The sequence below is a fragment of the Cetorhinus maximus genome, chromosome 2 (assembly GCF_964194155.1).
Source record: "Cetorhinus maximus chromosome 2, sCetMax3.hap1.1, whole genome shotgun sequence".
Lineage (NCBI taxonomy): Eukaryota > Metazoa > Chordata > Chondrichthyes > Lamniformes > Cetorhinidae > Cetorhinus > Cetorhinus maximus.
The window spans coordinates 141322812-141348236 of NC_135880.1; the positions used below are offsets into that span (position 1 = coordinate 141322812).

A 25425-nucleotide genomic window follows, 5' to 3' on the forward strand; every position below is an offset into this window, starting at 1 on the left:
TGCATTGTGCGCTTGGCTGGTGGAGCCGAGTGCGCATGCGTTCCCATCTGCCCTTCGAGCCGTTAAGTGTTGTGTTGGAGGATGCTTCGGCTGAGCCTCTGCCATTACTTGTGGCTGCTGCAGCTTTTGCTGCAGGTGAAGGGAGCGCACGATTCAGGTAGGGCCGGGCAGTGGCGCCCTCATTGTTTCTCCCCCAAAGCTCGGCTTCGGGGCCCATAAAGAAAGCCCGGCAAGGCCTGTTAATAAAAGAATGAGGAGGAGGCCATTCAGCTTGTTCCGCCATTCACTTAGATCATGGCTGATGTATGATCTAACTCTTATCACCCGTCATGGTTCTGTAACCATTAAAACCCTTGCCAAAAAGAAACCTATCAATCTCAGCGTTGCCATGTTCAATTAGCCGGATTTTTTTGCGGGGGAGGGGAGAGGGGGGATTCTAGATTTCCATTACCATTTAAAAACATACTTCTTGGGGTCAGCCAACAAAGATACAGATGACAATGAACTGATAATCTGTTTCAGTGAGGTTGCTTAAGGGATAAATATTGGTTAGGACACCAGTGAGAGCTTCACTGCTGTTTAAAATGGTGCTGTGGGATCTTTCACGTCTACCAAAGAGAGCCGACAGGATCTCGGCTTAATATCTCATTAAATGCTGCCAACTGAGTCAAAGCCAACACCAATAGTTGCCCAGTTGCCAGTGAGTGATAGTAATTGCCCCAGAGCTTATGCTGAGTTGCATAGATTGCCCTAGCACACTCACTGTGGTGTTGATTGCTCCAGCACTCTCGCTGAGCAGCACTAGTTTCATTAATTGTCCAGGGTTCACTCTGAGCTACATTCATCACTCTCTTTTCGTAATGAATACAATAATTAACCTGATCTGCAGTAACTGGCCTACATTCACGGGTGTGTTAACCCCAGCATTACCGCCCCCTTCCCCTGCCAACCCCGCAAGTCTGAAATTAAATGTAGAAGGTTGGACAATAAGAGTCAATAACTCTTTGGTCACACAGTTTGTGTAATGTCTCTTTTCATCTTCAGAAAGAGTTCTTCTCCAAGAAATCCAAGCTCTGACACTGCATAGCGGAAGGTATACCACTGGCCGCAGAACAAGTCCTGTACGTCAGTTGCAGTGTGTTGGTGGCACAGCTGGCTGCAATGCCTTCCTTCCAAAAGTGGTCCAGTGTTATAACAAAGGCTGGGATGGTTATGATGTACAGGTATGCAGCTGAATGTTCCAGTCTAATTTCTAATTGTAACCAGATGACGTTGGATCAGATTACAAACAGAGTTGCATTTTGGAAATAGTAACCACTGTTGGTGGAATTTAATGTTGGAAAAGGAGAGGATTGCTACACAAATTCTCAATTTTGGGAAAGAGTATTTTGAGGGAATGAGTGAGTGGAAGGGTGGAGACTTAACATAGGGAGGAGTACAGAGGAAAAGTGGAACACTTCAGGAATACTTTATTGTCAGAACATCTGGTGAAAAATGCAGCCAAGACACATGTGTAGGGGAGAAAATAAAGGACTTTCCTTGGTACAAAGCTTCTGCGAATTATTTGCATCACAAGGAATAGAGTGTGATGATAAATGCCTATGACAATAGTTTTGCAGTAGAAATAATTGGTGATGCTAACAGCACTCACCATTTATTTATTTGGCATCAGACAGCAACTTCCCCTGAGTGCCCATGCGCATTTAAATATGAGGTTGCTGTCCATGGTACAATGCTCCTTCAGAGGTTCCCAGATTTCACTATCTGACTCACCATTCAAATATGGTGAATGGCATGAAGTTGCTGTACTTAGCTCATAGCTACAGATTAAATGCGCCAGAAAAAGTTAACGTTAGTCCAAATCAATGCAAATACTCTGTTAACATTACGATAAGTCTCATAATTACTTTCTCATTCTTTCAGATTTTAATTATTATTGGAGATTTTAATATTTCAAAAAGGTTTATTTCTGTCTCTTGCCTCTCTGTTGATCACATCTTTCCATTCCCCTCTATTTTGATTTCCATAAATAATTTGACATTGAATTCAATGGCCTGAATTTTGTGGTCTGCAGCAAGCAATGGCGTTTGCTGCTGACCTTGAAGAAAGCTACTCAGAAAGATCTAGTGATATCTGTGGCATGGATTTCCCCTTTCCTGATGTCAGTTTGAATTTGGCACCAAGTCAAAGGGATCTCTAGGTGTCCCAACAATAATGATGTCTTCAAGCAGGGTTAGCAGCAAATCAGATTGAAGTATTCCCAAGACAGCAAACCTAGCAAGTTAAATTCACTGTATTTGCTTTTAATTAAAATTTTAGAGAGTGAAATAAATGATTGAAACGTAGATATGAGATTAAGATGGAAGCTAAAATATTGTGAACAAACTTTTTGTAAAATTATTTTTAAAATGGGGATTTATTTATCATATGGAGAAGTATGATATTCCACAAATCTAAAATTAGTTTTTCAGGGACAGCGAGGCTGTTTAGCTGCAACTATGAACTTAGGACATTGTTTAAAAAATTACAGTTACACTTCATTCAACAAGGTGTAACATTCTTGAAGGTTTAACTTTTTGAAGGATTTTTAGTAAGACTAATAGTAGAAAAGGGCAAGGTTTTGTCAATTCATTGATTTCTACTTGATTGTAGACTGGGATAATTTCAACATTGCACCCTATCGGGAAGTGTAGAATCACTGACAGCAGTTTCTGTATTTTTCCATTCAGCCACGCGTGTGCAGATTCTGGAAGTTTCTGTCAATTTCAGAGGAGTAATGATGGCGATGCTGGTAATTTTGCCATCATTACTACTGTAAAATTGGGACCAACAGGCTAACTGACAGGTTCAGACTCTGTGTTGCCAATAACCATTCTTCTATCTGATTGGTTAAAGAGATGCACAGTTTGTTTGTCCTTTGTGCATAGTTTTTGAATAGTGTCTAACAGGAACTTTCAGTACAAACACCAATAGAAAGTATATGGACAAGTGTATGTTGAAATCATTGAATGGTTTTAGCTCAAAAGGAGGCCATTTGGCCCATTTTGTCCATGCCAGCGCTCTGCAAGTGCAACTCAGCTAGACCAATTCCCCTGCTCTTTCCTCATAGCCCTTTATATTCTTTCTCGTCAGGTGCTTACTAAATTCTCTTTTGAAAGCCCTGATTGTGTCTGCCTCCACCACACTTCCATGTGCCCTCTACATGTTTGCCACTGATGGCAAAATGTGATCCCATTATATTTTAGTTTCATAGATTTTTCTTTTGTTCCAGTTAGACTGTGTTGGTGGTGTCTCATCACAAGAGAATTCTAACATTTGTTTTTTTGTTTTCCTTATTGATCAACTAAAAATGGCATGTCGAACCAGAGGACAGGAATCTGGTTAAGAACATAAGAAATAGGAGCAGGAGCAGGCCATTCAGCCCCTCAAGCCTGCTCCGCCATTCAATAAAATCATGGCTGATCTGCCCCAGCCCTCAACTCCTCTTTTGTGCCAGCTCCTCGTAGCCCTCAACTCCCCGATATTTCAAAAATCTATCTACCTCCTCTTTAAATACTTTCAGTGATCTAGCCTCCACAACTCTCTGAGGTAGAGAATTCCAGGCATTCACTACTCTCTGAGAGAAGAAGTTCCTTCACACCTCGGTTTTAAATGAGTCTCCCTTATTCTGTAAGTGTGTCCCCTGGTTTGAGATTCCCCCACTAGTGGAAACATCTTCTCAGCATCTACCCTATCAAGCCCCCTCAGAATTTTGTGCATTTCAATAAGATCACCCCTCATTCTTCTAAACTCTAATGAATAAAGGCATAACCTGTTTAGCCGTTTGTGATAAGTCAACCCCTTCACCCCAGGAATCAGCCTAGTGAATCCCTTCTGAACTGCTTCCAATGCCAATATATCCTTCCTTAAATATGGGGACCAAAACTGTATACAGTACTCCAGGTCAGCCTCACCAACACCCTGTACAGTTGTAGCAAGACTTCCCTATTTTTAAACTCCAACCCCCTAGCAATACAAGCCAAAATTCCATTTGCCTTCTTAATTACTTGCTGCACCTGCATGCTAACTTTGTGTTTCATGCACAAGAACACCCGGATCCCTCTGTGCTGCACTTTTTTGGAGTCTCTCTCCATTTAAATAATAGTCTGCCTTTTGATTTTTCCTATCAAAGTGCATGACCTCACACTTTCCTACATTAAACTCCATCTGCCTAGTTTTTGCTCACTCACTCAACCCGTCTTTATCCCCTTGCAGATTCCTTATGTCCTCATCACAACATGCCCTCCCACCTATTTTTATATCATCAGCAAATTTGGATACATTACACTCTACCCCCTCCTCTGAGCCATTAATATAGACAGTAAATAATTGAGGCCCTAGGACTGATCCTTGTGGAACTCCACTAGTTACATCTTTCCAACCTGAAAAAGACCTATTAATCTCAACTCTATCTTCTGTGTGTTAACCAGTCTTCAAACCATGCTAATACATTACCCTCAATACCACGGGCACTTGTACAATAACCTTTTATGTGGCACCTTATCGAATGCCTTCTGGAAATCCAAATACACTACATCTACTGGCCCCCTTTATCAACTCTGCTTGTTATATCTTCAAAGAACTCTAGCAAATTTGTCAAACGTGATTTCCCTTTCACAAAACTATGTTGACTCTGTTTGATTGTGTTAAGCTTTTCTAAATGTCCTGCTATTTCTTCCTTAATAATGGACTGTAGCATTTTCCCAACGACACATGTAAGGCTGACTGGCCTATAGTTTCCTGCTTTTTGTCTCCCTCCCTCCTTGAGCAGGGCATCACATTAGCGGTTTTCCAATCCACTGGGACCCTCCCGGAATCCAGTGAGTTCTAGAATATTTCAACCAATGCCTCCACTATCTCTGCAGCCACTTCCTTTAAAACCCTTGGATGCAGGCCATCAGGTCCTGACGACTTGTCTGCCTTTAGTCTCATTAGTTTCTCAAATGCTTTGTCCCTTGTGATAGAGACTGTTACAAGATCTTTCCTCCCATTAGCTCCTTGCATATCTGATATCTTTGGAATGTTTATAGTGTCCTCCACCGTGAAGACCGATGCAAAATATTGATTTAAATTATTTGCCATTTCCCTGTTCACCGTTATCAATTCTCCAGGCGCATCCTCCAAAGGTCCAATGCTCACTTTAGCTACTCTTTCTTTATATATGCCTGTAGAAGCTCTTGCTATTTGTTTTTATATTTCTTGTCAATTTTCTCCCACTTTATTAGCATTTTAGTCATCTGCTGTTGATTCCTAAAAAAATTCCCAATCCTCTGGCTTACCACTAGTTTTTGCCTCTTTGTATGCTTTAGTTTTTGATTGGATAATCTACTTGACTGCCTTTATTAACCACGGGTGGTTCATCCTTCTCATCGAGTCCTTTTTGACCGGGATAAAGTTTTGCTGAGTGTTATGAAATATCTGTTTAAATGTCTACCACTGCTCATCCACTGACATTCCCTTTAGCCTATTTTCCCAGCCCGCTTTAGACAACTCTTTCTTCATACCTTTGTAATTGCCCTTATTTAAGTTGAGGACACTGATTTGAGATCAGAGTTGCTTGCCATCAAACTGAATTTGAAATTCTAACATGTTGTGATTGCTACCCCATTGAGGATCCTTAACAACGAGATCTTTTATTAATTCTACCTCATTATGCATTACTAGATGTAAAATAGCCTGTTCCCAGTAGGTTTTGCAACGTAGTGCTCTAAGAAACAATCCCTGATGCACTCTACAAATTCGCCTTCCATGTTACCCCTGCCAATCTGATTTATCCAGTTAATATGCAGATTAAAATCACCCATGGTAGTTGTTGCGCCCTTCTTACACACCTCCAATATTTCCTGATTTATACTTTGTCCTAGAGTGAGGCAATTCTTCGGGGGCCTATAGACGACTCCACCCGTGACTTCTTCCCCTTGCTATTCCTTATTTCCACCCAAACTGATTCCATGTCATGATCTATTTCACCTAAATCACTACTCACCACCGCACTGATTCATAGCTTCCTTTATTAACAAAGCTACTCCACCCCCTTTTCCTTTTTGCCTATTTTTCCGGAACGTCGAATACCCTTGAAGATCGAGTTCCCAATCTTGGTCACCCTGCAACCACGCCTCTGTAATAGCTATCAAGTCGTATCCATTTATTCCTATTTGTGTCGTTAACTCATTTATTTTGTTACAAATGCTGCATGCATTCAGATAAAGAGTCTTAAGCTTTAACTTTTTACCATTATTACTCATTCTGGTTCTAACTTCTGCGGCACTCTTCTGCTTATATTTTCTGCCCCTTCCTGTCACATTTTGATTATCGTTCGCCTCTTCACTACCCTGCACCTCTGCTCTCTCGATTATTTTTGATTTTCTAAACTTCCTTCAATTGAACCGTTCCCCCACTAATTAGTTTAAAGCCTTATTTACAACCCTAGTAATATAATTCGCCAGGATACTGGCCCCAGCATGATTCAAATGAAGCCCGTCCCAACAGAATAGCTCTCTCCTTCCCCAGTACTGGTGCCAGTGCCCCATTAATCAGAAGCTATTTCCCCCACACCAATCTTTGAACCATGTGTTTACTGCTCTAGTGTTATTTACCCTATGCCAATTTGCACGTGACTCAGGTAGTAATCCAGAGATTATTATCTTTGTGGTTCTGCTTTTTAATTTAGCCCCAAGCTGCTTGTAGTCCCTCAGCAGAACCTTTTCCCTAGTCCTACCTGTGTCGTTGGTACCTACCGTGGATCATGACAACTTGATGCATCCCCTCCCGCTCCAAGTTCCTCTCCAGCCCAGAAAGATGTCCTTAACCTTGGCACCAGGTAGGCAACACAGCCTTCGGGAATCTCTGTCTTTGCTGCAGAGAACAGCAACTATTCCCCTAACTATGCTATCCCCTATTACTACTACATTTCTCTTTACTCCCCCCCACTTGAACGGCACTCTGTACCACGGTCCTCTGGTCAGTTCGCTCATCCTCCCTGCAGTCTGTGCCCTTGTCCACACTGGGAGCAAGACCCTGGTAGCTATTGGACATGGGCACTGGCTGAGGCTCCTCCGAAGCTAAATTCTGGATCCCCATACCTGCCTCACTTGTGGTCACACCCCCCTGTCCCTGACCACGGACCAAATTTGATGTAATTCACCTAAGGGGTGTGACTGCCTCCTGAAACAGTGTCCAGGTAACTCTCCCCCTCCCTGATGTGTTGCAGTGTCCGCAGCTTGGACTCCAGTTCATTATCTCTGAACCGAAGTTCCTTGAGCAGCCAACACTTGCTACAGATGTGGTCACCATGGATCGCACCAGCATCCACTAGCTACACATACTTCAGCTGCAACACATCGCCTGCCCAGCCATCTCTATTCTATTTAATTAATCAATTTGGATGTTAAATGTTTTATAAGTGAATTTCTTAACTGTACTCTTCAGCTTTAATAACGTCTCCTGATTTGAACCACTTGGCCAATCAAAAGAGACAGGGATACCCACCAATCACCTACCTGTTTTCCTGTGACATCATACTTCGGCCCTTACAGGTAGAAACAGGCTGAAGGATCTTTCTGCCACCAGCTTTTATCTCCTGCCGCCACTGCCCTTCTTGCACAGGTCCGCTCTCCGTGTGCTGGGCCTCCGTCTCTGCTGCTGGTTTTTATCTCCCGCCGCTGCTGCCCTTCTCACACAGGTCCTTCTCCATGTGCTCCCAGCTCTCCTCTCGCTGATTTAAGGAGGGTAATAAACTGGTCAGGAGAGTCAACAGACAGTAACATCAGGGATGCTGGGAATAGAAAATGTGTTTGGAATAAACAGGTAGTTAGGAAAATAGTGGAGCCTGAGGGATGCTAAAGGAGTCATTATATCAAGTGGTCAAGGAATAGCAAATTTATTAAATGAATTTGTTCACATGTTCACAGAGGAAGCCCCTGAGAGCCTTTCAACTGTTGAGGTAGGATTTTTAGATCAAAATGACGACATTGTGAGGAAAAATAGCTGTGAAGGCAATAAAGCACAACAAGGCCCTGTGTCGAGACAGACTGCACCCTAGGGTATTTAATGAAGTAGCGAATGGAATTAGACATATGAGGCACTGTCCTGCTTTCTGTATGAGGAAAGGAGACAAGGGATTGTGTTGCCAATATTCAGAAAGGGGCAGAGAGATAATTCGGGTAACTACTATTAGTCAGCCTGACATCCTGCAGAGAAGGTATTGGAGGGCGTCCTGAGGAATGAATAATGAATCACCTCGAAAAATACCGAGCTGTGGAGAGTCAGCATGGCTTTATGGGAAGAAGATTCTGCCTGATGAATCTTTTGTGAGCTTTTTGAGCAAATTCCAAATGGACAGAGAATCTATGCAGGTTGTTTATTTAAACTTCAGAAAATCATTTGCTAAAATACCTCATAGAAAATTTGGTAGTCGTTAAATGGATCAAAAATTGTCTAAAGCATTGTTGTACAGAGAACTTATTTGGATGGAAGGATGGTGACTAGTGGGGTGCTTTGGAAATTACTGCTGGTGCCATTGCTGATTAGAATATATGTAATGGACTTTAAAGTGAGCTGAAAAAAAATTGCAGAGAATACTGAACTAAGAGGGACTGTAAGTAACAGAGAACAGGCTGATCAAATAACAGACCTGGGAAGATTGAGGAGCTGAGTGGCAAAGGATAATTGGGAAAGCATAATAAACAGTGGCAATATAAGATAAATGACAATATTGTTCAGGAGATAACACAGTAGATGGTTTTGGGAACACTGGAAAATAGGTCACTGAAATCACCAGCACAGCTTGTGGCAGCGATGAAGAAAGCAAATTGGATCAGGTGTTATATAGTGAATGGAACAGAGTATAAATCTGAGTAATTGGTTCTGAGTTTATACAGAGCTCTGGCCCAGCCTCACCTGGAGTACTGTATGCAGCTTTGGTCACCGTATTAAGAAAGAGAGCTAGGCATTGGAGATGGTTCAGGAGAGGGCAACTGAAGTCTCAAATGCCTTTGTTATGAAGAGAGGCTGCAGAAGCTGGGAATGTTAACATTGGAGAAGAGAAGGCTCAGCGGTGAAGCACTCAAGATCTGAGAAGGTATAGGACAAGATAAATGGCAATATGTTTAACACAGTCACAAATTCTGCAACAGGAGCCTCAAACTTAAAGATAAGGTTTTGATTTAATTCCCTTATGCAGAGGGTGGTGAATGTATGGAATGGACTGATAAGGGAGACAGTGGGGCTGATAGAAAATTTCAGGGAGTTAAATATATACCTGGAGAACAATTTATTAAAAGGGAGAAAGAATCTCACACTGATAAGGGCAATGCTGCTGATGTGGTGTATATGGATTTTCAAAAGGCATTTGATACAGTGCCACACAATAGACTTGTGAGCAAAATTCTAGCTCATGGAATTAAAGGGAAAGTAGGCACTTGGATAAGAAATTGGCTGAGTGACAGGAAACAGAGTAGTGATAAATGGTTATTTTTCAGATTGGAGGAAGGTCTGTAGTGGTGTTCCCCATGGGTCAGTGTTGGGACCTTTGCTCTTCTTGATATATATTAACGACCTGGACTGTGGTGTTCAGGGCATGATTTCAAAATTTGCAGATGATATGAAGATTAGAAGCATTGTCACCTGTGTTGAGGATAGTCTTGAACTTCAAAAGGACATAGACATATTGGTGGGTTGGGCAGATAAATGACAGATGAAGTTCAATGCAGAGAAGTGAGAGGTAATTCACTGTGGCAGGAAGAATGTGGAGAGACAGTATAAAATAAAGGGAGAAACTCTTAAGGAGGTGCAGGGTCAAAGGGACCTTGGTGTATATGTACATAAGCCATTGAAGATGGCAGGGCACGTTGAGAGAGCAATTAATAAAGCATATGATATCCTAGGTTTTATTAATAGGGACATTGAGTGCAAGAGCAGGGAGGTCATGTTAAACTTGTATAAGCCACTAATTAGGCCTCATCTGGAGTACTGCATCCAGTTCTGGGCGTCATACTTGAGGAAGGATGTGAAGGCATTGGATAGAGTGCAGAGGAAATTCACAATGATGATTCTAGGGATAAACAACTGTAGCTATGAGGATAGTTTGGAGAGGTTGGGTCTTTTCCTTGGAGAAAAGAAGGCTGAGAGGAAACTTGACAGATGTATTCAAGATCCTGAGGGGTATGGACAGGGTAAGTAGTGAGAAACTGTTCCCACTCAATTACATCAAAAACTAGAGGGCACTGATTCAAAATAATGGACAAAAGGAGTAGAAGTGATGTGAGGAAAAATTTTTTCACCCAGAGGGTGGTTGGAGTCTGGAATGAACTTCCTGAGAGGGTGGTGGAGGCAGGTTCAATCAAGGTTTTCAAAAGGGAATTGGATTGCTATCTGAAAAGGAAGAATGTGCAAGGTCGCAGGGATAAAGCAAGGGGGTGGAATTAGGTAGAATACTTCTTTAGCAAGCCAGCGCAGACTTGATAGGCCGTTCGGCCACCTTCTGCATTGTAAGGATTCTGTGAGGAGATGAGAATGTTTTGTATCTATTGAGATCTGGAATGTGCCACCTGAATTGATGGCCGAAGCAGATTTAATAATAACTTTCCAAAAGATATTGAATGTATACTTGAAAATGGGGGAAAAAAATAGCAAGGTGGGGAACGAGTACAGAGTGGGACTAATTGGATAGCTCTTTCAAAAAGCCAACGCAGGCACATTGAGCTGAATGGCCTCCTTCTGTGCTATATGATTCTATGACTGTCTTTTTATATAAATGATAAAACTATTAATTGATGCACGCAACTTTCTAACTACTTTACTTTATGTATTCTCCACTACCTCCCCCCACCATTCCCTGGACACAATCTCACAGTGGGAATGCAAGACAGACATGGACAAAGCATATCGATTTGGAGCAATCACAGTCAGTTGTGAAGGATATAACTATCCAGAAGATCCTTATATTTTGAGGGGATCTTGTGGATTGGAATATGTCATAGAACTTACCGAGGAAGGCCTTCGGAGAAAGAAACCTAACTCTGGATTTTCTCATGTATCAGATGAAAATTCCACATTTTCCGATGATTCGTTCAGTTTTATGGTGATTTTGGTACTGTTTGCTCTTGCCTATCTGGTGTATATGGCCTGTTTGAGAAGCCAACACAACAGGAATGGATTTCCCCAAGACAATGGCCAAAATCCTGGCGACTATTTCAATGGTGCAGGTCCTTCTGCACAACCACCGCCTCCTGGCTTTAAACCAGCTTACAGAGGTAAATCCACCAGGATTCTTTAAAAAGATAATATAAGTCTGTATAGATATAGGAAGCAATAATAATTAAAATATTGAGTTTTACCACACAGGAGGCTATTTAGCCTATTGTGCATGCACCATCTCTCTGAAAAAGTCATCCATTTAGTCCCATTCTCTGTTTAATATTTTCCTTTTTCAGGTATTTATCCTTTCAGCTTTTAAATATTCTGCTTCCATCCCTCTTTCTTGCTCGGGTATTCTTTATTTAACAAACATTCATGTGTAAAATCATTGTTCCTAATTTGTCCCTGCTTTGGTGATTATCTTACTGCACACCCTCTAGTTGCTGATTTGCCATCAATAAAAATATTTTTTCTGTATTTATCTAATCAAAATCCCTCATAATTTTGGGCACCATTTTAGTGTATCCAGGCATTCCCAACTCTAGGAAATTAAAACCTCTCAATACTTTAAATACCCTTTTTTTAAAAAAAAAGGTACTTTTATCTAACTCTCTTGAATTGGCTGTTACACTGGAAGTCCAGTCCATCCATACATTAGAGTTAAAATAAGAGTAATGAATATATAGATTAAATTTAAGTTTGAGGTTATGCTATTTTGTTGTAGAATCTATGACTGTGTTTTACATGTTAACATTTATTTTCTCTACATCTTTTTAGACCTTCAATTATTCTGTATATCAACACTGAGCCTTCTCTGGTTTAAATATTCGCAGTTTCTCCTCATAAATCTGGTGTCCAGTTTTATGTCAGTTTACCTTCACTGTCCCTTCTCCTGAATCTAAATGTTTTTTTTTCATAGCATGGTGACCAGAATTATACACCATATCCTAGGTGAAGCTGGATTAGCACTCCGTACAAATGCAGCTTTACTTCTTGCTCTATTCCTCTGACTATATGAATCATTGTCCTATCTTTACTGCTGATGGCTTCAGTGACTGAATAAATACCAGTTTCCCCATTTCTCTCAACTGTGTTATGTCTTACTCCCCTCCCCCAGAGAGGAGAATAAATCTGGCACACCTTTATGAGTCACTGCTAATCTTGTGCAACCAGATACTATCCTTCCAGATTACCTCTTGTGCAATTCTCAATGCCTTGGGTGTGTAATTCACAATTGAAGGAAAGGTTACAGGTCTATAGTTATCTTGTTTATGTGGATGGGGGTGTCATGTTTACTACCTTTGGGTTTATTGAGGCATTAGCTCATTCCAATGGATTTTGAAAAAACAGTGCTTGAAAATGATCTGAACCTGGAGCATTGCTTTCTCTTCAGCTGCTATGTTTCTAATCTCCTTTCCCTACCTCATTTAATTTGGGCATCTTTTCCCCGCCCTCTCCTTAATAATTTAATAATCTCACCACTTTGCTGTCCTCTGACGCTATCTCCCTCCACATGTCACTAGTTAATCACACAATGTGTGTCCATACCCATGTGAAGGATGATCTATTGATATCCTTTATAATTTATGCTATATTACTCAAATGTATTAAATCAGTTTCTCGGTCTTAATTCTGTAGCCCTCCTGTCTCTTCCCTGTGCATTTCACAATTTCTTTTAATGTCCTTTGTTTCTCAAATTTTCTTGTTGATTTTACTGTGCTATTTGATCCTCCATTTATTTTCAGAATAAAGTGCCTCTGCAACGTAAAATAAAAACCCTTATAAAGCACTTATAGCCTGTGCCCGCCCGCCCTGCCGTTTATCATTTTAAATTGTCCTTCCATTTTAATCCTTTAACACAACTATCATCTGTCCTGTCCTCATTAGAATTTAAAATGAACAACTTTTTGCTCACAAGATGTTAAATGTTCTTTTTATTTTGACTTGCCGATTCCTTCTCTTATTCATTGGGGGAGAATACAATATTGTTTATCTTTAATGGGTGTTCTCACCCTGTGTAACCTGCAAATGTTTTTGTTTTCAGGTTGCACAACAGATGAAACATTTTGTGGCGAGGCCCATCCGCGGAGTACTGGTTCAGGACCAGGATTTTGGACCGGAATGGGAGCAGGTGGTTTGCTTGGATACCTGCTTGGCAGCAGAAGGTATTTAGTTTCCAGTCTGTATTAATAGACGTGAACACACTTAGAATTCTTATCTCTAATCTGATAAGCCTTAGTAAAGTCATGAGCCCAGAATTTGTAGAGTTTTTGACAATGAACCGCTTCTGAATTTGATCACAACTTCAGGGTTTACACAAATGCAGATGAACAAAGAAATCCTGAAACAAAAACAGAAAATGCTGGAAAAACTCAGCATGTCTAACAGCATCTGTGGAGAGAAAAAAAAACAGAGTTAACATTTCACGTCCTTATGACTCTTCTTCAGAGCAGAAATCCTGAAATTGTGGTCTGTCATTTACTGCCCTTCCACAGACTGTGCTGTGGACCATCCAAGCCAGCAATCAGCAAAATTAATTGCTCTGTGGAGAACTTTATCTACTCTTATTTTGCTATTAGAAATCTCAATGAGATGAAGTTGGGATTTTATCGATGATCCGAGTAATAACAACTGTTGAATAATCGATCGATCCCTAATAAAACTATGTGGAATATTGTTAACTGTCTCCATTATAATTAATTGCTTGATTTTTTGAATAATTTCTTTTTAAATAATTAAGATTTTTCATGATATTTCAACTTCTGCCTTCACCCCATGTCTATGTCCCAATCTTTATTTCGCATTCTGTAAAAAAAAGAATGATTTAAAGGCGATTTGATTATTTGTGATCTTCATTTACTGATTGGCTGCCTGTGAAAATTCCTTAATATGTTGGGCTGCATGGACAGTTTGATGACATCACTGAAGGTTTTCGATGGGACCTTCCATTAAACTAGGCTGTAATCAGTTGGACATCGAGGGGTACAAAACTTTTATCACTGAGATCGCTAGATTTCTCAGCAAGGCTATCTTTGAGGCCAATGGCATGTGTTCTTACTTCGCCCCGGCGCAAAATCCGAGCTGTAGTTTCTCAGCATTTATGTTTTCAAATGGTTGTCTCTAATCTAATAATTCTTAATAAAGATATGGCTGAGGATGGGATGGGTGGCTAACTTGGGGTTCTTTAATGCCATTTTTTTTTGGACATTACTGTGCTTCTTAAGCAATGAAGATTGCACCATGTGGGCAGCCAGAAGCCACCTTTGTAAAGAGGTTTGCACATGTGTGCTTAACAACTGTTGAAAGCATCAGGGCAGAGAGAGCATGATATCAATCAGCATGTAATGCTGGTTTGACGCTAGTGCTACCATTTTGAGGCTCCAGACTGCATCCTCTCTCAGCCACACACCTGACCACAATGTTAACAGCATGAAGAACCCCCAACAGCACTGTTCAGGGGGTTCATCGACTTGCAGGTTAATTCCTAGATTATTTTCCTTCTAGTTGTAGCTGCATATGTTTTGGGTGTTTTTCTGTATTTGTTTAAAGTTTCAGTAGTCTAGAGTGACTTGTCTGACTGCTGAAGTACCTTTTTGGTGACAAAGGCTTATGCGCAAACCAGTTGCTTCCAGACATGAGTGGCCTGGTGGCATTGGGCATGACTGGGAGGAAGAGCAGAGGCCATGTAAGGCAGAACAAGCTGCTAGAAGAGCGAGAAGCAAATTTTGATTGTTCTTGGGCGGACTGGCATCTGTGCTGAAAGACAGAAATTATTTTATACTTGTATTGCATATTGGTTACACCATACTTGGAGTATTGTGAGCAGTTGTGTTCTCCATATTATAAAAATCAAAAAGAGATATATAGAGGTTAGGATCCATTTGTAGCAGGTCAGGATCACTATGATGAGACTGGGAGGAGTGTGAAGCAGGGCGGGATTACCGCAAGCCTGGATCACTGAAGAGACTGGGAGGACTGTGAGGCAGGTCAGGATCACTGTGAGGCAGGCCGGGTCCCGAAACGAAGTGGTTAGTGAGTTAGTTGATGTCACCCCTTTTCTATTTTTCCTTAGTTCTGTTGAAGAGTCATGTGGACTCGAAACGTTAACTGTGCTCCCTTCCACAGATGCTGCCAGACCTGCTGAGTTTTTCCAGGTATTTTTGTTTTTGTTTTCGAGTTAGTTGATGTGTTGGCTTTAATTTTCCAAAATTCCCTGGATTTGGGGAAATTGCCATTAGATTGGAAAATAGCAAATGTAACTCCTTTATTCAAAAAGGGAGGGAGACGTAAAGCAGGAAACTAAAGGCCAGTTAGCATAACATCTGTTATGGAGAAAATGTTGGAAGCAATTATTAAAGATGTTATAGCAAGGCACTTAGAAAAATTCAAGGCAGGGCCATGGTTTTGTGAAAGGGAAGTCATGTTTAACCATTTTATTGTAATTCTTTGAAGGATTCATATGTGCTGTGGATAAAGGGAAACCGGTGGATGTACTGTACTTAGATTTCCAGAAGGCATTTGATAAAGTGCCACAATAAAAGCTATTGCGGAAAAAAGCTCATTGTGTAGGGGGGTAACATATTGGCATGGATAGAAGATTGGCTAGCTAATGGGCAACAGAGGGTAGCCATAAATGGGTCTTTTTCTGGTTGGTGGGATGTAATGAGTGGTGTGCCACAGGGATCAGTGCTGGGATCTCAACTTCTTAAAATCTATATAAATGACTTCGATGAAGGGAGTGAAGGTATAGTTGCTAAATTTGCTGATGATACAAATATAGGTAGAAAGTTGGTTGTGAAGAGGACATAAGGAGGCTGCAGGGGGATGTAGATGGGTTAAGTGAGTGGGCAAAGATCTGGCAAATGAAATATAATGTCAGAAAATGTGAAATTTTGGCAGGAAGAATAAGAAAGAAGCATAATATCTAAATGGTGAGAAATTGCCGAGCTCTGAGGTTCAGAGGGATCTGCGTGTCCTAGTGCTTGAATTGCAAAAGGCTAGTGTACAGGTACAGCAAGTAATTAGGAAAGCTAATAGAATGTTATCATTTATTGTGAGAGGGATTGATTACAATAGTAGGGAGGTTATGCTTCAGTTGTACAGGACATTGGTGAAACCATAACTGGAGTACAGTATTGGTCTCCTTAGTTAATGAAGGATGTAAATGCATTAGAAACAGTGCAAAGAAGGTTTACAAAACTAATACCAGGAATGGGCAGGTTATTTTGTGAGGAAAGATTGGATAGGCTAAGCTTGTACCCCCTGGAGTTTAGAAGAGTAAGAGGCGACTTGATTGAAACATATAAGGTCCTGAGGGGTCTTGACAGGGTCGATGTGGAGAGGATGTTTCCTCTTGTGAGAGAATCTAGAACTCAGGATCATAGATTAAAAATAAGGGGTCGCCCAGTTAAGAGAGAGATGAGAAGCATTTTTTTCTCATAGCTTGGGGAATAGACAGGCATTTCTATGGCAGCAGATGTGAATCTAGGATAGTATGTTGCCTCCCTGGTGCCAGGTTAAGGATGTCACTGAGTAGCTGCAGAGTACTCTGAGGGGGGGAGGGTGAACAGCCAGCAGTCGTAGTCCACATTGGTACCAATAACAGGCAGAAAGAGGGATGTGGTCCTGCAGTCAGGATTTAGGGAGCATGGTAGGAAAATAACAAACAGAACCTCAAAAGTAGCAATCTCTGGATTACTCCCAGTTCCACTTGCATATGAGTAATGAACTAGGAGGATAAAGCAAATAAGTGCATGGCTGGAAAGATGGTGCAGGAGGGAAGGCTTTAGATTCCTGACACATTGGAACCAGCTCCGGGGGACAAGGGACCTGAGTGACAAGCTGGGTGGGTTGCACCTAAGTAGAATCGGGACACATTTCCTTGCAGGGCGATTTGCTAGTGCTTTTGGGGAGGGTTTAAACTAACTTGGCAGGGGTGTGGGAACTGGGAGATAAACATGAGAAGAATACCAAAGTGCACAGAATACAGAGAGAGACATAGCACTAGAGTAGGAAATAGTAAAGCATTAGGTAGGTTCAGAGTAAGGGAAAAAGTAATAAAGTAAATCATGGTTACTTTGCATGAATGTTAATGTGTGGAGTGTGCTAAATCAGATTTGTGAACTACAAGCACAGATTGCCATGTATGATGATCTGGCTTTAATAGAGATTTGGCTCAAAGAAATACAGGACTGGGTATTAAATATTCATAGATAAAAGGGGTTCAGGGAAGATAGGAAAGGAAGGGAAGGGTGGTGGTGGGGTGCGGTATTGGTTAAGGAGAACATTGCAGTAATGGAGAGAGGATATCCCAGAGTGGGGGATCAAGGACAGAATTTATTTGGCTAGAGTTAAGGAACGACAAAGGTGAAATTACATTGCTTGGTGTAGCCTATAGGCCACCAATTAGTGTAAAGGACAGAGAGGGGCAAGAATTCCTAGAGTGTGTTCAGGAAGATTTTCTGCAGCAGCATGTTTCCAGCCTAATGCAAAAGGAGGCACTGCTAGGAATTAGGAATGAAATGGGCCAAGTTGATCAAATGTCGGTCAGGGACAGTGACCATTGTATCATAAGGTTTAGGTTGGCTATGAAAAAGGACAAGTAACAGTCTAAAGTAAGAATAATTAACTGGAGGAAAGCAACTTCAGCGGGATAAGAATGGATTTGGGCCAGATAAATTGGAATCAAAGGTTGACAGGCAAAACAAGGAACAATTGGCTGCCTTTTAAAGAGGAGATAATTTGGGCACAATCAAGGTACATTCCCATAAAGGGGAATGGTAGGGCAAACAAATCCAGAGCTTCCTGGTTGACAAAAGACATAGAGATAAAGATGAGCAGTAATAAGTGTTTATAGCAGATGTCCAGTAGATAATACAACAGATTGCCAGACTGAATATAGAAGGTTTAGAGGGGAAATGAAGAAACAAATAAGAAGAGCAATGAGAGAGCATTTAACGAGACTGGCAGCTAACATAAAAAGGAATCCAAGGGTCTTCTATAGGCTAATAGGCTAGTTAAAAGGTGATAAAAGGAGTGGTGGGACCAAATAGGAGTTTTCTGTACATAGAGGCAGGTGGCATAGCCGAGGTGTTAAATTAACACTTTGCAGCTGTCTTTACCAAGGGAGATGATGCTGCAGACGTCATGGTGAAAGAGGAGGTAATTCAAACACTTGAAGGGCCTAAAATCGATGATGAGATATTCAATAGGTTGACTGTGCTTAAAGCTGATAAGGCAGCAGGACTGGATGAGATACGCCCAAGGATACTGAGTGAACTGAGATGTGAGAATTGCAGATGTTGCACCCTTGTTCAATAAAGGATGTAAAGGTAAGCCTAGTAGCTACAGATCAGTCAGTTTAACCTTCATAGTGGGGAAGATGATAATTTGGGACAAAATAGTCACTTGGGTAGATGCAGGTTGATTTAGGAAAGTCAGCACGGATTTGTTAAGGCAAAATCATGTTTAACTAACTTGATGGAGTTTTTTGATGAGGTAACAGATGGCTGATGAGGGTACGCATTTAATAGTGCCACACAACAGACTTGTGAACAAAGTCATAACTCATGGACTGAAGGAGGCATTAATGATATGGATGTGAAATTGGCTGAGTGACAGAAACAGAGAGTAGTGATTAATGGATTTTTTCTGATTCGAGGAAGGCTTGAGGTGGAGTTCCCCAGAAGCCTGTGTTAGGATCCCTTCTCTTCCTGATGTATATTAATGACCTAGACTTTGTTATACAGGGTACAATTTCAAAATTTGTGAATGGAAGCATTGTGAACAGTGAGGAGGATAGTGTAGAACTTCAGGAGGACATAGACAGGTTTGTAGAATGGGCAGACAACTGGTTGAGATGTGTGTGGTGATTAATTTTGGTAGCAAGAATGCAGAGAGAGACTATAAAATAAAAGCTACAATTGTAAAGGGGGTACATGAGAAAAAGGATCTGAGTGCATATGTGTGTAAGTCATTGAAAGCGTCAGGACAGGTTGGAAGAGCGGTTAATAAAGATACAGAATCCTAGGTTTTTATTAACAGGGGCATAGAGTACAAAAGCAAGGAGGTTATAATTAAACTTGTGTGGAACACTGGTTTGGTCTCAACTCAACCTTGGGGACTGTTTGATTTTCTAATGATTCCCTAAAGATAATGGCAAGAGTGTTTCTCAAGCTTGTGTTGAGCTTTGAATCATAGAAAAGTTACGGCACAGAATGAGGTCGTTCAACCCATAGTGTCTGCGCCAGCTGAAAGGGAAAAAATGAAAGACAAGCTGCTCATTCTAATCTCACCTTCCAGCATATGGGCCATAGCCTTTCAGGTGCAGATCCAGGTACCTTTAAATGAGATGAGGGTTTGTGCCTGAACCACCAAACCAGGCAGTGAATTCCCAACCGGGTGAAGAAGTCTTTCCTCATGTCCCCTCTAAGCTTTCTACCAGTTGCCTTAAATCTGCGCCCCCTAGTGTTTGACCTCTCCTCTAGGGGAAAGAGGACATCCCTGTCTCCTCTATTTAGGCCCCTCATAATCTTGTACACCTCAATCAGGTCATCCCTCAGCCTCCACAGTTCCAAGGAAAACAATCCCAACCTATCCAATCTTTCCTCATAGTTGAAATTTTCAAACCCTGGCAACATTCTTCTAAATCTCCTCTGTACTATCTTCACAGCAATAATGCTCTCCTTGTAATGTGACGACCAGACTGAAAACAAAATTCCAGCTGTGGCCTAACCAGCATTTTGTGCAGTTCCATCATTACCTCCCTGCTTTTGTATTCTATACCTCATCCAGTAAAATAAAGCATTTCATATGCTTTCTTTACCACCTTATCCAACTGTCCTGCCACCTTCAGGGACCTGTGGACATGCACTCCAAGGTCTCTCACTTCCTCTACCCCTCCCAATAGCCTCCCACTTACTGTGCATTCCTTAGTTTTGTTTGCCCTCCTAAAATGCATTACCTCACTTCTCTGGATTGAATTCCATCTGTCATTTTTCCGCCCACTCAACGAAACCATTGATATCATTCTGGAGCCCACAGCTATCCTTTTCACAATCAACTACTGTTTCCTTCCTGATTGCCTTTAACAGCCTGGGTTAGAGTCCATCCAGCCCTGATGATTTATTCACCTTCAAGGATATTAGTCCTTCCTGTTCATCCTCTATCACTATGTTTATTGTATCTAATATTTCACACTGCTCCCCTTTAACTAGAATATCTGCATCATCCTTCTCTTTAGTGAAGACAGCGACAAAGTACTCATTGAGAACCCTGCCCACATCTTCAGCATCCACGCACAAGTTACCATGTACATCTCTGATCGGCCCTACTCTTTCCTTAGTTATCCTCTTGCTCTTAATGTACTGGTAAAACACTTCTGGGTTTTCTTTGATTTTACCTGCCAATATTTTTTCATATCCTCTCTTTGCTTTCCTAATGACCTTTTTTACTTCACTCCTTTTCTTTCAATACTTCTTTAGGCTTTCTACAGTATTAAGCTTTTTGTGACAGTCACAAGCTTTCTTTTTCTGCTTTATCTTACATTGAATGCTTCTAGATAACCAGGGGACTCTAGATTTGGTAGTACTGCCCTTTTTCTTTGTGGGGACATGTCTACACTGTGCCCATAGAATCTCGCTTTTGAATGCCTCCCACTGGTCTGTCACTGGTTTCCCTTCAAGTAGCTACAACCAGTCCACTTTTGCCGGATCACCCCTCAGCTTCGTAAAATTTGTCTTTCCCCAATTTAGAACTTTTACTCCTGTTCTATCTTCATTCTTTTCCATAATTATGGCATCATTGGAACACTATAGCAGGCCATGGACAGGAAGGTCAGAGTGGTAGCAAGGTGGCAAATTGAAATGACGAGAAACCAGAATGATGCTTGTGGACTGAACAGAGGTGTTATGCAAAGCAATCACCCAGCCTGCATTTGGTGTCCCCAATGTAGAGGTGACCATGTAGTGAACAGCAAATGTAGCATACTAGATTGAAAGAAGAGCAAGTGAATCAGTCTTATGCTTGGAAGCAGTGTTTGGAGCCTTGGATGGTGAGAAGGGCAGAAGTAAATCTCCAGTGCTTGCATGGAAATATGCTGTAGGCAAGGAAGTTGGTGTTAGAGGTAACTTAGGGGTTGACTAGGGTGTTGTGGAGGGAACACCTCTACTGAATCCTGAAAAGGGAGAGCAGAGCAAAATGTTTTTGGTGGTGGCATCACTCTGGAACTGGCAGAAATGGCGGAGTATGATACATTGAATACGGAGGCTGGTGGGGTGGCAGGTGAGGACAAGGGAATCCTTTCCTGGTTCTGGGAGGGAGGGCAAGGGGTGAGAGCAGAAATGTGCGAAATGAATCGGGCATGTTGGAGTGCCCTGTCAACCACACTGGGTGGGAATCCTTGGTTGAGGAAAAAGAAGCACTGGTCTGGATGGTTGCATCATCAGAACAGATGCAATGGAGACAGAGAAACTGGGAGAATGCAATAGAGTCCTTCCAAAAAGCAGGGTTGAGGAAGTGTAGTTGGGTTAGCTGTGGGAGTGCATGGGTTTGTAGTGAACATCAGTTGCGAGCCTATCTCCTGAAATGGCAACAGAGAAGTCGAGCAAGGGAAGAGTCGGAGGTGGACCAGGTGAATTTGAAGCAAGGGTGGAAATTGGGAACAAAGTCAATGAGGTTTTCCAGTTCATAGCAACAGCAGGAGGTGGCACCGAGGGAGGGGGCCCAAATAGGTCTGGAATAATGAATATTTCACACATTTCTCAAAAGGGCAGACATAGCTGGGACCCATTTGAGTACTCATTGCACTTTTTATTTGGAGGAAGTGAGTGGAGCTGAGGGAGAGCTTGTTCAGAGTAAGAACAAGCTCAGCTAAGTGGTGGAATGTGGTGGTGGATGGGTACTGGTTGGGCCTCCATTCAAGGAAGAAATGGAGAGCTCTGAGACTGTTCTGGTGGGGGATGGAGGTGTGGAGGGATTGGATGTCCATAGGAGGCGGTTAGGAGCAGGAAATTGGAAACTATTGAAGTGACATAGGGCATTGGAAGAGTCAAAGGATGCCAGTAGGAAGACTGAAAAAGGGGAGAAAAAAATAGGGTTGAGATAGGAAGAAGTAAATTCAGTGGTGCAGGAAAAGGCTGAAACAATAGGTCAACCAAGGCAGTCTTGTTTATGGATTTTGGGAAAGAGGTAGAAGCAAGCCGTTCAGGGTTGGGGGCTATGGAGGGAAGATCTCTAAAGTGTGAGATCATTGATGGTCCTGGACACAATGGATTGATGTTTGTTAGTGCAGCTGTGGTGCGGGGGAAGGTACAAAGAATTGTCAGAGTTGGCGTTTGGCCTCTGTTAGGTAGAGATTAGTACACCAGACAAAAACAGCATCAATCTTGTCCGTGTGTTTGGTAACGATGTTAGGGTTAGACCTGAGAGAACGGAATGCAGCAAGTTTTGAGGGGAATGGGTTAGAATGAGTGGGGGTAGCAGAGAAATTGAGACGGCTGATGTCACACTGGTAGTTCTCACTGAAAAGATCTAAAGAGAGTAAGAGGCTAGAGGGAGGAATCCAGGTGGACGGAGAATGTTGAAGATGGGTGAAGGGATCCATTACATCGATGAGGGGGGGGAAGACTCTTGGTCAAAGAAGTGGGCACATAGGAAGAGGTGATGGAAGAAGAGCTCAGCGCTATTCCGAGCTCGAAATTCATTCAGGTCAAGATGTAAGGGGACGGAATTGGCTAGTCCAGTGGCTGCTGAAGATTCCTGGATAGGAATGCTGTCAAATGCCTTAATAAGGTTCTTCAATTAAGCCGCTCATTTACATATCTTTCGGGTGTAATGCTTGTTTTAGGGCATCTGGCCTGGATTTTAAAAAAAGCCCCCACGACTTTAGCTGTCAGATCAATGCCTGTACAGACTGTGCACTAACAGGGGCACTTTTCGTGCCACTGTGGAATTGTTCAGTGCTGCGCCCAATTTATTCCTGAAAAATGGCACAACCAACTTCTACCCCTACAGATTTTGTGCAATAACAAGGCAAGCATATGGCTTTAATGGATCTACGATGGATGAAAAGGGATGAGACATTGCTGCTTTTCATATACTCCAGTGCAAAAATTTCAAATGTTAGTGCCAGGTAAAGTGCATTTTAATCAGAAATATTGTCTAAAGACTAAATAATAATGTTCTTGAATCTTCTCATTTCAGATCACGGCCAAATACTTCATCCTATCCGTACTACCCAGATTATTCCTCGTATCAACCACAGGAAAAGCAGGAGCCTAATTGGAATACTGAAAGCCCAGGAACCAGAACAACTTCAGGTAAACATGATTTTCTTTCAAATGTGATGTAGTGTTTCTCATCATGGTTTTGCTGCTTTTCACTTTCATCAGTTTTGCCCAAAATATCATGTCATGTGTGTTCTGGTATTTGGTTGTCCATTTGTAATATTGCAACCCTCTGAGCAGAATAAGTTGCAAAATGGTATGCTCAGCTGATGTAGTAACAAAGTCTTAGATGGGGTTGTTTTACCCCCATAATAGCAAACTGCTTCTCACCTAAATGTATCATGCGCAGAAGGTTTTCTGAAAAGATAAAGAATGTACTTGCAAGAAAGCTGCAATTAAGAGATCAAATTAGTTTCTCACTTTTGCTTCAACAGGCTTTGGTGGGACAAAAAGAAGATGAGGAAATGAAAAGTGCAAGAATTGTGAAGATTTGGTTGTACAATTGTTCAAATGTTGCTGCTTCAGTCTGACTGTACGCGTAAGGCTGTGGTATTCTTTGTGAGCAGGAACATGCATTGTTGAATAGTTTTAGAATTTTCACTCTACTTTTTATGTAAACATCCAACAACTTGTATTCAGGATCTGTGATAACAATGAAGGTACTGCAGACTAAAAAAGATTCATATATGTATGAGCATTTGAGCCAAGCTCTGGAGTTCTGCTAATTAGCAGCAGACACTTTGCAGTAATTTATTATAAATTTGAAGGAAGAAAATATTCAATAATCTAAGATACTGTTTCAATACATCCTCTACCCCAACACACATGTAAATCGTCTGGGAGGTGGGAGGAGGTGAAACTGAACAAAAGTCACATTTGCTGAAACGAATAGTGTTTTTGGTAAAAATTTTATTTCAATCTTAGCTAGCACTCTCAGGAGAGGAATGTTGCACTAAGAATTCTGCAACTCTTATAGGAAATCCTGTACATAGTAAATAACTATGAATATTATTTGGGGAGAGGAGGGCAGTTAAAAATTGAGTTTTGGCTCGGCTCTCAGAGCAGGACCTGCTCAATATTAAATTTTACTCCTCTGCGATGAGGTCATGTAATCACTCATGGAATTTTCTGTGAATTCACCCACTGGTTTACTCCGGTCACTGCCCTCTACCCCTGCCTCTGTCCCTGTTGGCCTCCCTTTCTTTCAAGCTATAAAAAAAATTCCCTCTGCCCTGCACAAAAGCATGGAGTATATTTACATGAGTTCTTCAAAGGCACAGGAAGCTGAATGTTCCAATGCACAGGGATATTCTTTGATTGGTTTCACTGTTGTCAAATCTTATAATGGAAAACAAGTGACTGAATAATTAAATACTTGTCATCATAGCCTCCACTTAATGCTAGAGTAAACCTGCATGTTAGATTGGATATGAGGGAAGAATCATGGAATATAGGAATTGCTAAATGAAAACAAGACCAATGTCTATCTAGTTCTCTTACCATCTTGATAGTGGCATGATGCAACAATAATAGAGTTACTAACTAATCAAATCTTTATCAATTGCAACATAACCAGAAATATCCTGAGAAAACCCCAGTGGAACCATGGATCCAGTGTTGCCTTTTCCATTTGCCTTTGACATTATGACATTGGTGTTTCCTGTGATCAATTTCTTTAGGGTTGCATGCGGTTGCGCAGTAACCCAGAAGTTATTGCACAGGTCACTCGCAAGTTGTCCTTTTTAAGCTGCTGTTTGTGCATGTGCAAAATAATTTAAAAGTACCTTGCATTAAAATGAATTGGCTGTGCCAGCAAAAAAATTAGAGGAATATTTCTTGTGGCCCACTTTCATTCTGCCAAATAAAGGTTCTACACGGTAGGCCACCTTTATTTTGCTCTCATGAGCAATGCACAGAGCATAAAATTAATAGCACAAGGAACAGTAATGCTGCTCAGTTTGTATCTAAAACATTCAACCTTTTCCTCAGAATAAAATTCTGCCTTTTTTTCCTCTGTGAATACACA

The 25425-nt window shown here is 41.4% G+C and overlaps 1 protein-coding gene across 1 annotated transcript; it reads left to right on the forward strand.

Annotated features, from left to right (window-relative positions):
- saraf (store-operated calcium entry-associated regulatory factor) lies at positions 1 to 25425 on the forward strand. The gene is made up of 6 exons (XM_078570258.1): positions 1 to 157; positions 1045 to 1223; positions 10892 to 11291; positions 13220 to 13340; positions 23377 to 23492; positions 23834 to 25425. Exons 1-6 carry the CDS (start codon positions 82 to 84, stop codon positions 23857 to 23859), a joined length of 918 nt encoding a protein of 305 aa, XP_078426384.1. The 5' UTR covers positions 1 to 81; the 3' UTR covers positions 23860 to 25425.